Here is a 13,912-nt window from a genome sequence, read left to right as displayed (position 1 = left end):
ACCTGGAGCAACTAAACCAATTAGTCATCTAGTTCTTCTTTTCCCTGAGGCCGATCTGTTTTACAGGGCAAATTGGAAAGTGTGAAAGCCCTTGTTTCCAAAGAGGAACTGTTGCCCAATTGCTGCCCAGCTGGGCTGGTGTAGCTGAGTCATAAATCAAGATGTGATTTGATTGGGTGGTGCAAGCGAAAAGTACAGCACTATTTCAGAAAAGAACTGATATCTCAATTTATTTTTATTGTTTTGTTTCCCACCCTATCCCAAGGGTTGAGGGTGTGTAGCAGGTATTTTATCTGTAACATGTCTCTCTAAGGGACAAATAGAAGAAGATGCCTTTACCCCTGTATGGCTCCCCTTTATCATATCACAGCCCAACAAGACAACGATGAGAATCCACCAACAGCATACGAATCAATATTGCTAACCTGATTCAAAAACATCCACCCACCCCACTCACACATGAATACACAGTTCACCACAGCCAATCACAAACAAGCAACAACACCCTAGGCCAGGGGTCAGCAAAATTTCAGCAGGGGGCTGGTCCACTGTCCCTTGGGGGGGAGGGCAGAGTATATTTTGAACGAAAAAAATGAACGAATTCCTATGCCCCACAAATAACCCAGAGATGCATTTTAAATAAAAGCACACATTCTACTCATGTAAAAACACCAGGCAGGCCCCACAAATAACCCAGAGATGCATTTTAAATAAAAGGGCTCATTCTACACATGTAAAAACACGCTGATTCCTGGACCGTCCGCGGGCCGGATTTAGAAGGCGATTGGGCCGGATCCAGCCCCCGGGCCTTAGTTTGCCTACATGTCCTAGGCCAGGGGTCAGCAAACCTTTTCAGCAGGGGGCCGGTCCACTGTCCCTCAGACCTTGTGGGGGGGCTGGACTATATTTTGAAAAAAATATATGAACAAATTCCTATGTCCCACAAATAACCCAGAGATGCATTTTAAATAAAAGGCAACATTCTACTCATGTAAAAACACGCTGATTCCTGGACCGTCTGCAGGCCAGATTGAGGAGGTGATTGGGCCGGATCTGGCCCCCGGGCCTTATTTTGCCTACCCATGCCCTAGGCCAACCCCAACTTCACTCTCCACCAAAGGAACACAAGCAGATAGCAACGAGAACCTGCACAAACGATGCTGACACAAAACCCCACACATACATTAGGTAAAATAGAAAGACTACCACCCGACCCCCACCCACTATGGCCCCTCCACCTCTTCCCCCCTTTCCCCCCTAATTCCTAACACAAATGTCTCAACAAATGAAACTGATCTGTAGAAAATGTAACTTGAAAAAAAGGGATATTGCACATACTTTTGTAAACCAAGAAATCTTTAATAAAAAAATACATTTAAAAAAAAAACTACCCGAAGAGATAAAAGGTCTAAGCATCTAGGCTGGAGGTGCTGTAGGGGCCAATCCCAGTCCTTCCTTCCTTCTATGTGTCTGTTGCCTAATAGAAACAAACATTTCTGGGTATTTAGAAAATTGCAGATGATTAAAAGACTTTCAGGTACATAGAATCATAGGATTGTATAGTTGGAGGGGACCGCAAGAGTCATCTGATCTAACCCCTGCAATTCTGGAGTCTCTTGGCCAATGTGAGGCTCAAACGCACAACTATGAGGTTAAGTGTCTCAATCTCTACCTGCTGCGTTCAACAGTGTTCCTCCAAAAATAAATACAGAAACAGCAGTAAGCATTATAATCCCATTTCATCCAGCTCCAAGGAGAAGGAGGTACATCTGGGGTCACCAGTTGTGGTTCTTGTGGCATCCACGGAATCCCCTCCCCATTAGCCTGGTGCTGCAAGGTTGTTAATGTTGTCACCAGGCAGACCTTCCTGGAGAGTAAGTGCAGAAACTGCGGTGAATTGTTTTTTGCCTGTATCTTCTCTGTTCTTGTGCAGGATTCTTTCTGAGAGTTGATTGCATACCCTCAGAAGCGAAAGAAGGGGCATTTCTGCCTGAATCCTGTGGATCTTGGTGGCTTGGTAAATCCTCCTTGTTTTGCGATGCTGCTTCAGCTGCCAGATTCCACCTCAAATGTCAAGGTGAAGAGGAAGCCAAGCTGTTTACTGTGCTGTTCTCTGCACAAAGTACCAGCAAACACCAGAAAGTAGAGAAGAAGACTGTGCTAACCTAGCTTTGGCCAAAGCAGAATGACCTCCTGGCATGGTTGAGATTGCATAAACAAGCAGTTGGTAGCCTCAGCCTTACGCCCTCTTCTCCTCCTCTCACTCATGGCAATGCCATGCCTCTTCTCTCCATGGCTTAAAGAGCTGTCAGCCATTTCTGGCTTGGCTTAGCCACCCTTCTGGTCTGTGTGCTGCTCCTATATTGGAGTAATGCATCACTTATACTTACACCACTTACACAACAACATACAGTGCAGAGCTGTGTGTGTAATATTGCAAACCTTACAACAATTCTGTATGTATTAGTCCCTATATTGTGAATAGAGTGGGGTTTGAGACGTGGGTTTTGAAGGTTGCCAGCTGAATTTGTGGCTGAGATGAGATTTGGTTCCCACCTGGATCTGTGTGCTGGGTGCGTTACTGACTTCTCTCTTCAGACGATCTCCTTATTCCATGCTATATCTCCATCATTTCGCCCCTGCTGAGCTGTTTGGTTGCTGCCACCGGCTTTCAGGGAGTGCCCTCCATTTCCTACAGCTTGTTAAGACTCAAATGTGTTCTCTCAATGTGGCTTTTTTTAAAAAAAGTATGACTTCCTCTTGATACCTAGGCAGATAATCTGACAGTCATATATTTCATGCTGGTGAATTAGTGAATATCGTTGGGAGTGCAGTGTTCCCCAGTGTGTTTTGGGACAGTCCTGCAAACCAGGCTTTCCTTCATGTTTTTCATGATTTTGAAAAAGCTGCTCCTTTAAAAGGCCTATGCATAGCGTCCGCCAAGGATATGTGTTGCAGAAATTACTTGACTCAGGGTACCTGCAATGGGTGCTTCTCTCAAACGTAATGGGAGAGCATCTATTTGGTGTGAATGTAGGGAGTGAGCTGTTGCCTTTGGAAGTAGTCATCCTTTTTTGAGAAGTGCGGAGAAAGTTTTCGCAGATGTAACCTGCAGCTGTTAACTTGAAGTGCTTTGAGTGAAAAGCTTGTTTAAATTAAACACAAATCAAAAGGTTTGAATGAAGCTCTTTTAATGCCTGGGGTTGTGAGAAACATCACTCGATACAGGTTGATCGCTGCTATCCATTTCAAAGAGGGCTTAAAATAATAATTTTATTAGCTTTTGAAGACTTCTTTGAAAGGAGTAGCTGAACCCAGAAGGGCATGTTTTCTTGGTAATGTCTAGCCACAACTCCCAGTCATGCTCTTCAAGAGGCATCACATAGAAGAGATGCATACCCTTTGTTCATTCTTTGTGATCTGTGCCACAGGCCTCTGTGGGCAAGAAATGGCAAGCTCTTCAGAGGGGGAAAAAGCATTGTGTTGTTAGCCTTTGGCCAATTTAAAGTGGCACCTAAGGGGATGGAGACATCCATGTGTTCAAAGACTCAAAAGGTGAAAGGGATGGGTTCTAAAATAACTGAAGACTGCCTTGTATTTGACGACTTGCCTCGTAGCCACAGGCAACCAGGATTTTCCTGCAGGTGACTGAGCAGCCAGCTCACTTGATTTCTTGGCTAACTGTAAAGGAAGAGTACAGTGGTACCTCGCAAGGCAAATGCCTCGCAAGACGAAAAACGCACAAGACGAAAGAGTTTTCTGTTTTTTGAGTCGTTCCGCAAGACGAATTTCCCTATGGGCTTGCTTCGCAAGACGAAACGTCTTGTGAGTTCTTGCGAGTTTGTTTCCTTTTTCTTAAAGCCACTAAGCCGCTAATAGCCGTGCTTCGCAAGACGAAAAAACCGCAAGACGAAGAGACTCGTGGAACAGATTAATTTCGTCTTGCGAGGCACCACTGTAGTCTTACCTCACCCACAGTCAGCACAAAAAACACAGTGGACTATCAGAGTGTCTCTCCTCCACTATCTGTCATGGAAGAAGGCACTTTTTATGCTGACTTTGGAGGAGGGGGCAAAACAAATATTGCAGGCTAGTGACTTTTTGACTTATTTGTAAGGCTGACTGAAGAAGTACCCTTCTCCCCTTCTTGTACAAAATGGATGCAGCAGGATGGAGAACTACTGCTGCTGCATCCTTGTTGAGCTCTTCTTGTCCTGGCAAGAGTACAGCTATGGGGCTGGGGCCCTGTGCTGTAGGATCACCCTATACTAGTTATTAGAGGGTTGAGTTGTTGTCATGTCACCAGAGAAATGGATGGTTGTTTTTAACTCATGCACAAAGCAGAGGCACAAATACCCATGCTTATATGCATGTCTGTATTGTGTATGTATGTGTTTGTGTTGAAACAGTTTTTAAATTTAGGCTCTGTTGAGTTTGCTCCAGCAGGTTAGCGGTAGCGGCAGCAGCTGGTGTGATTGTGCAAGGTGAGGCAGGTTGTACATTGGGACCTTCTCTGCAAAGATCCTTCCCGAACCTCGAAACCACCATTTTGTTCAAGCATTAGTCATTAATTACTCTTGGATTTCATCTCTGTGTAGTCCAGTAATTTCTAGCTCATTCTCAGTATTTATGTTCTGATGCTGCTGTTATTCACTGTGGACAAAGGTGCTATTACACGACTGAAATTGAGAATATAATGGAAGACTCCCAACTCAGCTCTCTGAAGGTGCACATTGTATTAGCTGTGAAAATTCAAGACTTAGCGGTTACTGGTACATTCATGCAGAGAGCTGAAGGGAACTGTGCATTTATGTAGCATGAAATGCCCTCTGGCGGACAAGGAGTGCAAAGTTAGCCAGTTCTTACAGTAAGGAAGGATGACCAAAGCACTGGCAGTGACATTTTCATTGCTGCAGTAACCTGAGGTTTTCAGTTTCCTTTAGTCCCTGCACAGTAGCAAAGTGGGGTTGATATGGCAGGCACATTAGTTCTATCGACTGTGAGGGTTTCGGAGCTCCTTTTAAGTCTTGGAGCAGCATCAGCTTTGACCAAGCCGTGGAATGCATGTTGAATTGTGAACTGCACCGGATTGAACTAAATGCCGAATTCTGAAATAACCACAGAGGGAAAAAGTTCAAGCGTTTTAAATCTTGAATAGTAGTTATTGAAATGATAAACAATTTTCCTCCTATTATTATGACTTGCATTTAACAAGGTTGCCTTTAACATTCACACATCATATTGTATTGATAGTTATATGATATATTCATGGGTTGACTTTTGTACACTTTTTTCAATAGCACCTTAGGCAGAGCAATCTTTTGCTCCTGGAAAAACTGCATTGTCAACCAATTAATAAATAAAATCATTAATAAGGATTACAGAATGGGTAAATTGGCTGCACTCTCCTTCCCCCACCCCCTTTCGAACTTTTCCCTCCAGCTGGAGCTTATCTTTAGAAGCACAATTTAATGGCGAATCCTCCAGCACACAATTTGGGAAATTATCCTACTGGTTGATTTTTTATTGTTTAAAAACTTGTGTTCTCTTCAGTTCTTAATTCATCTGGGGCTGAATATGCAGCCTCTGGTGCTTGAAATACTTTTATTGTAGATTCAGAAACACTTCTTCCATGTTAATGATTGCTTTTTAAAATGCTGATTTTAATTTTCAGGTCCCTGACAAAGGAGGAATGAAGAGTGCTTCTCTAAAGGATTTATGTCCTGAAGACAAGAGGCGCATAGCAAACTTAATTAAGGAGCTTGCAAGGTGAGGATAAACTGTCTGATAATGCATCAGGTTTAGGATGAGACTCTTTCCAATTACTGTTATGAAATTTAAGCGTTCATGTTTATTAAAAGCATACAGTGGTACCTCGGGTTAAGAACTTTATTCGTTCTGGAGGTCCGTTCTTAACATGAAACTGTTCTTAACCTGAGGTTCCACTTTACCTAATGGGACCTCCTGCTGCCACTGCACGATTTCTATTCTCATCCTGAAGCAAAGTTCTTAACCCAAGGTACTATTTCTGGGTTAGCAGAGTCTATAACCTGAAGCGTCTGTAACCCGAAGCATCTGTAACCCGAGGTACCACTGTATTGCTACTCCTTGCTGGCACAGGTATGATCAAGTAAGGCATGGAGCAGTTGTCTGCCTTTGTTGCAAGAGACTGCTGCTGTTTAAGGAAGGTCTTCAAAGGGTTTCCTCCAAAAGTTTTCCTCGTTGTGTCATGGATGGATGGCCTGAAAAATTGTGCCCTATCTCACTTTGCTGTTTCCCCCCAAGCACCTACAAGTTCTTGCTTTGGACTGTGACATACTAACATGGGGCCTGATAGACATGTGTGTTTGGATACTCTGTGCGAAACCAGCACCCATGTGGTCCTGAGAGCACACTCCCTCCCAAAGGATCTTTAGCGGGAGTCACACAGAGTGCTGTCCTTAATGTGTGTATCTGAACCCTCTCAAACGACAAAGGTGGGTCCACATGGAAATTTATTATAAAGGAATAAGGAATTTATTATAAAGATAGGAATTTATTATAAAGATAGTTTTAACAACAAAGTGCAGCAGCATACCCTCACAATTCTAAGCACATATAAAAGCAATATTCTAACTTTCTAAAATAAGTGTTCTAAATAATTAGAATTAATTAGAAAGATACGTCACAAGTTAGTTCTCTTGGCACCTGCTGGAGTGCTCCTGAAACTGTGAGTGTGCAGGTAATCTGACTTGAGGTTGCCTGACTCATTCTGGAAGTGCCATTGCTCTGTCTAGTTCGTATTTTCAGTTCTACGGGATTCCCAGTTGGTTGAAGGAACCTGACACAAGAATCTTAAAGCGGAGACTTCAGGATTTCAAAACCTGCTCCTGGTGCCCTTTTGCTTATTAATTATCTCATTGCCATTGTTGCAACCTAGTTTCCTGAGGAGGAGTGAACTTTTATGCATTCTTATGGCCTAGCTGGCAAGAAGGTCAGGGATAGAGACATCAGTTACAACACTGTACATAAGCTTACAAGGCAGCAGGAAGGTCGTTTCCTATGGCCATCCACTTCAGACAAACCTGTCTTTGGTTCACTCCTGAACACAAATTGTTGGCTAACAGCAAAAGCCTCAGTGCTGCACTGTCCCTTTAATAATCCAGCTGCCTAGTACTGGCTTTGCAGGTGCACTCTAGATAGTCTCTGCTTTCTGCCATCTAAGCTATGGTAAAAGGCTGGAACATGTGCTGCTGGAATTGATTGAAGGATTAAACAAGGTGGGCTGTATGTTGGCTATCTAGTGTCCAGAAGCAGCGCTAATAAGCCTTGCACATACTTTTCTAGCTCCCTGCTCCTCAGCCAATCCCACTGCCTACTTCAATTATGCACCATTCATCATTTTCCTAGTTTAAGCTCAGCATGCACCAGTTCTCCTGAGGCCTTGAAGCTGGAGTCAGTTGGGGATAACATGTATTGTTACCCAGATTTGTCGTTTTATATAGCATCATCCTACAATTCAGATGTTCTGTTAGCTTTGGTTGTAACCAGAGATAGAGAAGGTGTTCCTTGTTGAAAAGCTTTAACCTCCTTTGAGTCATTATGAAGTTCTTGTTCTTCCCATGAGTCTGTGATCACTGCTCTCCTATTAATGTAAGAATGGAAAACAAGGAAAACAAGGTTTGCATGCGTTTGCATATTTGTTTGTGTCTAGCTTGTGGGCAGAATGTGATATTTGGGTACTGAGAATGAACTGGGTGAAGTTATGGGAGAGGAGGTTATAATTACTTTCTACCCCTGCATTTTTGAGCATTCCCTGACTAAGTGGCTTATGATAAAAATTGCTAAGCGAAACAGTTGGACAAACAGTAATATGAGGCTATGTCTGTTGGTCACCTAATAGTCATGATGAGAACCAAGTCATGCTGGGAACAATGGGGGAATTGTATTTTCATTGTCCTCTATCTGTGTATTTTTGGGGATAATTGGCTGATAGCTATCACAGACTGAGATCTAGCCTGGTTGGACTTGAGGCCTAGCCGAGTTTGGCATATCTTATCTTGTTATCTCCAGCAGAATGAACCACAGGGAGCAACCACTAAGAGTTGACCCACTTCAATCCTTCTCTGTTTGTCCTTGAGATGATGCCCTTGTCAGATGCTTTTATTTGCAAGAAACCATATTTTGTCTAGTAGTGAACTCTGAAAACCAACTGTGGCAAAACATGTGTTGTGCATACTGTAGTTCGTTTACAGGATATCAAACCTGGTCCTGCAAGCTTCTGATTTTGTCCCGTAGTGTGTGAAGAAGGGTTGCGGGACTGCATGCAAGTCAGCCGCTTGTTCACGAAATGGCTTGTTTTGTCAGAACTGGGCAGAGGGTCCAAGATGGTTGTAGTTCAGTTGTAAAAGATCATAAGTGTAATCATTAGCATTTATGTTGGTGTTAAATTTATTTCAAACTGGGTTATTTTTTGAAGAGATGTTAATGGATTTTTTAAAAAATCCTCATTTAAATAAATATATATGCTTCCCCCCCTTGTTTTCTAAGGAAAGCATTTTTTTTAATCTCCTCTGTATACATACATTAACTCATTTAAGAACAAGATTATTTTTAAGTCTTGGATCCTCTGAGTCCCCCCCCCCCCCCCCCCCGGCCAACTTGATAATTCTACCTTCCATTTCTTGGAAGAAAAATAGAAAGTTGCAGCAACATTAATTCTGAAAAGTAAAATGAGCGTAACACTCTCTTATACTTGGTTTTCCTTTTATTTTTAAACCTAATCATATTTTAATGGATATAATTAAAAAGACCTCTTCACCGTAATGAGGGAGTTAAGCTTTAGTTTCTTTCACCTCCACTCTTTTAATGCTTGCCATAATTTTCTTTTCTCTTTGGAAAAGATGGAAAGGTTCTTTCCCCCCATTACTATTAACCAGCACTGGTGTAATTCCTAGTAACAAAACAGAGCAGGCATACTCATTTTTTCTGTTTTGAACTGTGCATTGTAGACTGACTGCCATACTCTGATTTCTTAGACTAATGCTTTGATCAGCAGGAGTTATTTTACGCCTTGGTTCTTCACTTGATTTATTTGCTGCTTTTCCTTTTATCTTGCCCTATATTGCCAAAGGGCAGTCCCAGGGCAGGGGACATTAAAACTGAAACAACACATTATAAATATCAGGCAAGAAAGATCAAACCATGCCAGAATAACAGAATGGACTAATATCCACTAATCAGTCAGGGACTAATGAAAACTGATATGTGTTGCTGTCAGCTGTTACTCAGAAGGGAGGCAACTGCACAATTGGGGCACCACCACCAAAAAGGCTCTTCCCCTGTGTTGCTGCATAGCAAATTTCAGCAACAGAGCCTTCCCAGAAGATACAAATGAACAGGAGACAACACTTCTTGAGGTATCCAGGTCCGAAGTTGTCATAGGGCTTTTATAAGTCATCTTAAGCACCTTGAATTTGGCCCTGTAATATTTTAGCAGCCAGTGCAATTCTTTCAAGATTGATGCTCCTGGTAGACTGTCCTGTATAACAGTCTACCTGCCTCATTTCCATACAGATAACCAAATAATCCTTCTCTAATGTCACTAGTGGTGTTTAAGAAAATAACCTGCTTGCCTTGCTGTCTCAATTCGGAAGTCTGTCTAGTCTGAATTATAGAATGATGGAGTTGGAAGGGACCTTGAGGGTCATCTAGTCCAACCCCCTGCAATGCAGAAATCTCAACTAAAGCATCCATGACAAGTGGCCATCCAACCTCTGCTGAGTTCTTACCCAGCAGCTTAGCATGACTGTTGTTTTCTTCTCATTCCTATAACACGCCGTCCACTTTGCAGAGTAAGCAGGTCAGTCCTGTATTGTTCACCTTGTGCACTTGCTGGCCTAGGCAGAAGCTCCTGTGTGGAGCTGCTTGCTTATTTATTTATTTATTTAGGAGTGTTTATTTATACCTTGCCTACTAACCGAAGTGCTCAAGGTGGCTTACAATATATTTTTAAACACAGTAAAATAGACAGTGATATAATAATAATAAATAAATAAATTATTATTTGTACCCCGCCCATCTGGCTGGGCCTCCCCAGCCACTCTGGGCGGCTTCCACAGAGACAAAAAATACACTAAAATGTCACATATTAAAAACTTCCCTGAACTTAAGATGTCTCCTGAATGTCAGGTAGTTGTTTATCGCTTTGACATCTGATGGGAGGGCGTTCCACAGGGCGGGCGCCACTACCGAGAAGGCCCTCTGCCTGGTTCCCTGTAGCTTTGCTTCTTGCAATGAGGGAACCGCCAGAAGGTCCTCGGCGCTGGACCTCAGCATCCGGGCAGAACGATGGGGGTGGAGACGCTCCTTCAGGTATACTGGACCGAGGCTGTTTAGGGCTTTAAAGGACTACAAAAGTCACAACAGCAGGGCAAATGTATGCATAGGTTTCCCCTTCTTGTTTTCCAATAATAATAATAATAATAATAATAATAATAATAATAATAATAATAATAAATAACAATAAATAATTTTATTATTTATACTCCGCCTAACTGGCTGGGTTTCCCCAGCCACTCTGGGCAGCTCTGATGTTCCAACCAAAGCTCCTTTCTGTGGCGGAGTCTCCTGGTCTTCAGTTGTCTGTTGAAGCAGTTAGATCAGAGCTTTCCAAACTTCATGTTCGTGAGACACTTTTAAGACATGCATCATTTCATGGCGCAGTAATTCAGTTTTACTAGCAAACCGGAGGTTATACTAACCCCTTTCCAGCCCTAGAAGGAGGGGGCATTACACACTGCGGCCGACACACTAATGTGTTGCGACAGACCGTTTGGAAAGCTCTGAGCTAGATGTTAGCTCCACGCAGTCCCAGGACTTCTTTCCCTTAGCCATTTTCCACACAAAGATTCAAATGTTGTAAATCTCAAGTGTGTATCTGCTCAAGAAAGCTTCTTAAGGAAATATTGAGCCTGCACCCTGATAAGAAATGCAGGGGTCTAAATGTTGAAACATAATGTCTCCTCTATGACGCCTTTCATATCATTGTGCAAAGCTTTCACCAGCTTTTGTTTTGCCAGGTATCGCTTTTTCTTAGCAGGAGACCTTTCCTGTTACTCCTTCAAATCCTTAATTAAGAGAATTCCGCTTTCGCGTGCTAGTTAAGAATTTGGAGGAAGCTCACTGTTAACGAGTGGAAATGAGCCTCTTCTCATATCTGCTCCTTGTTTGGACTTTCTAAATGATGGGGGAACCCGATGTCTAGGGACTTGTGTTTGAAAAATAAGTTTTGCCACAGGCGAAAGACAGGCAGAACTGTTTTTCTGTAACCAGGCCTTTGGCTGATTAACCGATCTATGTCCTTTTAAATGTGTTTGTAGGAGGGTTATTGGTTTGTTTTTGTCTTTTCTGTTGTGCATTTTGTTTTCTCATTTTGCATTTTTATGTTGTAAGCCGCCTTGTGATCTTTGGATGAAGGGCAATATACAAATTCAGTAAATGAATAAATAAATACACAAGCAGATGGGAAAATTACTTTGACACCAAGCCGCTGTCAGCATCAGCCTTGAGCCAGTGCCACCAACAGGACTCATCCGCTTCAGCCCCGACTGGGCTAGGCGAGCTGGGTAGCACTTCCAGAGACCACCTTCTGCACAGGAACAGGTCAAAGTGCTGTGGACTTACAGCTTAGAGTTGTGAGCACCGGATTCACTTCCACAAGAAGACAGTCGTCGCACAGCAGAGTATAGCAGAGTACAGCAGAGTATATAAACAACTCGGAGAGCAGCTCTGTAGAATATCTTCTTTATTCTATAACTACAACTATAATACAACTATATACAGAGCTGAACCGCACTGAGTGTCTGCAGCTGCTCTTAGCAGCAACCTTATCTAAACACACAATCTCTCTCTAACACTCTCTCTCTCCGACACACTGACTGACTCTTTGATGTGGTGCTGGAGCAGAATAAGTAGAGAGCAGAACACGCCTCCTCCTCTCTGGAGAATCAGCAGACTCCTCAAGAGATTCTTGGATATGGGAGGGGTGAAATCTCCTCATCCGCATTTTGTATGTTTTTGCTCAGGGAGGAGGTTGTGGCAGTGGTATTCTTCCTCTGAATGCTAGCTGATGGATAATAGCAGCAGGGGTGTGTAGTCATACTTAATGGTTGACTATTGCAGGAAACAGGTCATTGGATGAGATGGTCTTTTCTTTTAATAGCAAGGACTCATTTTATGTTAACCTGACCTGGTGACCTCAGCTGAGCTCCATTCACCTAGGGAGGAATCATAGAATCATAGAATTGGAAGAGACCACAAGGGCCATCGAGTCCAACCCCCTGCCAAGCAGGAAACACCACCAGAGCACTCCTGACATATGGTTGTCAAGCCTCTGCTTAAAGACCTCCAAAGTAGGAGACTCCACCACACTCCTGGGCAGCAAATCCCACTGTCGAACAGCTCTTACTGTCAGGAAGTTCTTCCTAATGTTTAGGTGGAATCTTCTTTCTTGTAGTTTGGATCCATTGCTCCGTGTCCGCTTCTCTGGAGCAGCAGAAAACAACCTTTCTCCCTCCTCTAGGTGACATCCTTTTATATATTTGAACATGGCTATCATATCACCCCTTAACCTCCTCTTCTCCAGGCTAAACATGCCCAGCTCCCTTAGCCGTTCCTCATAAGGCATCGTTTCCAGGCCTCTGACCATTTTGGTTGCCCTCCTCTGGACACGTTCCAGTTTGTCAGTGTCCTTCTTGAACTGTGGTGCCCAGAACTGGACACAGTACTCCAGGTGAGGTCTGACCAGAGCAGAATACAGTGGCACCATTACTTCCCTTGATCTAGATGCTATACTCCTATTGATGCAGCCCAGAATTGCATTGGCTTTTTTAGCTGCCGCGTCACACTGTTGGCTCATGTCAAGTATAGCGTGAAATCTCTTGTTTTCAGTGCAAGGATTTCTGTTTGTGCAACAGAATATTCCCTCCCTCTCCTCCCATGCTCCACAACCCTCTGGAGCAGATTTGGGCAAATTGTGGAATATGTGTCGGGGGAAGAAAATACCATTGTACGCATGGAAATCCTTGTATTGATGCAACGCGGTAGCTGAATAATGCCCTAAGCCTTTACTTATTTGCTCATTAATTATTTGCATTTATAGCGCATTCTTCCCCAAATGGTTCCAGGGTGGGTTACAAAAATATACCATTTAAAACAAGTACAGTGCACCGTTGAAATAATAAAACGAAAACCACTAGTTTTTCCAAAGGATAACGCAAGTAAGTTGCATCATGCTTGTGCTCCTGTCATACTATAGCAAGTAACATGTAGAACAATATGTTCTGGGGAGATGAATCGGAAGTGGAAGTACAGCAAGTGAGCCAAAGTTTTTGTTTAGCTTCCAGTGATTTCCTTCCTGACAGACCCAGAAATCATTTTTGGCATTTCCACCATGAGGCATAAAGCACTAAAGTACACAGTAATCTCCAGCAGGTCTTGAATAGGCCTTGACATAAATCTGACATAATCTGACAAAGCATGTGTATCCATTTTCTCTGCTGTCTTTTTGGTCACCTGTGAGTAATTGTATCTTCTAAGGCTTATCTTCTTTGCAAGGGCTGCCCCCCTCCCTGGCCAAACACACACACACACACACACACACACACACACACACACACTGTGATGCTGCTCCCCCCACAACATTTGGAGGAACACTTTCTCCAGTTGTGCAAATGAGCTAGAGTTGTGGCAGCACAGATCGGTATAGTACTAGATGCAGATGTTAGTAGTGGAAGCCAAGGCTGTGCCTTATATACAGACACCTGTCAGTATCTGGTTTTGAGGCTCATAACAGCTCATGAAAAAGACACAGATTTGTTTTCTTGCTTATTATATTTCACGTTCCTTTGTTTGTCAGTCTGATCGCCAACAT

The 13,912-nt window shown here is 43.0% G+C and overlaps 1 protein-coding gene across 10 annotated transcripts in view; it reads left to right on the top strand.

Moving 5' to 3' along the window:
- KIAA1328 overlaps positions 1–13,912 on the top strand; it is a 237,467-nt gene that overhangs the window by 26,590 nt on the left and 196,965 nt on the right. For all 10 annotated transcript variants that reach the window (XM_083466011.1, XM_083466016.1, XM_083466021.1 and 7 more), the window contains one exon: positions 5,675–5,769. In XM_083466011.1, coding sequence (XP_083322137.1) covers positions 5,675–5,769 — 95 coding nt within the window. The remainder of the gene's footprint in view (positions 1–5,674; positions 5,770–13,912) is intronic.

Source organism: Podarcis liolepis, assembly GCF_965112155.1.
Source record: "Podarcis liolepis genome assembly, chromosome: 11".
NCBI lineage: Eukaryota > Metazoa > Chordata > Lepidosauria > Squamata > Lacertidae > Podarcis > Podarcis liolepis.
Note: the sequence above shows the minus strand (reverse complement) of the source record. Positions and strands in the feature narration are given on the sequence as shown.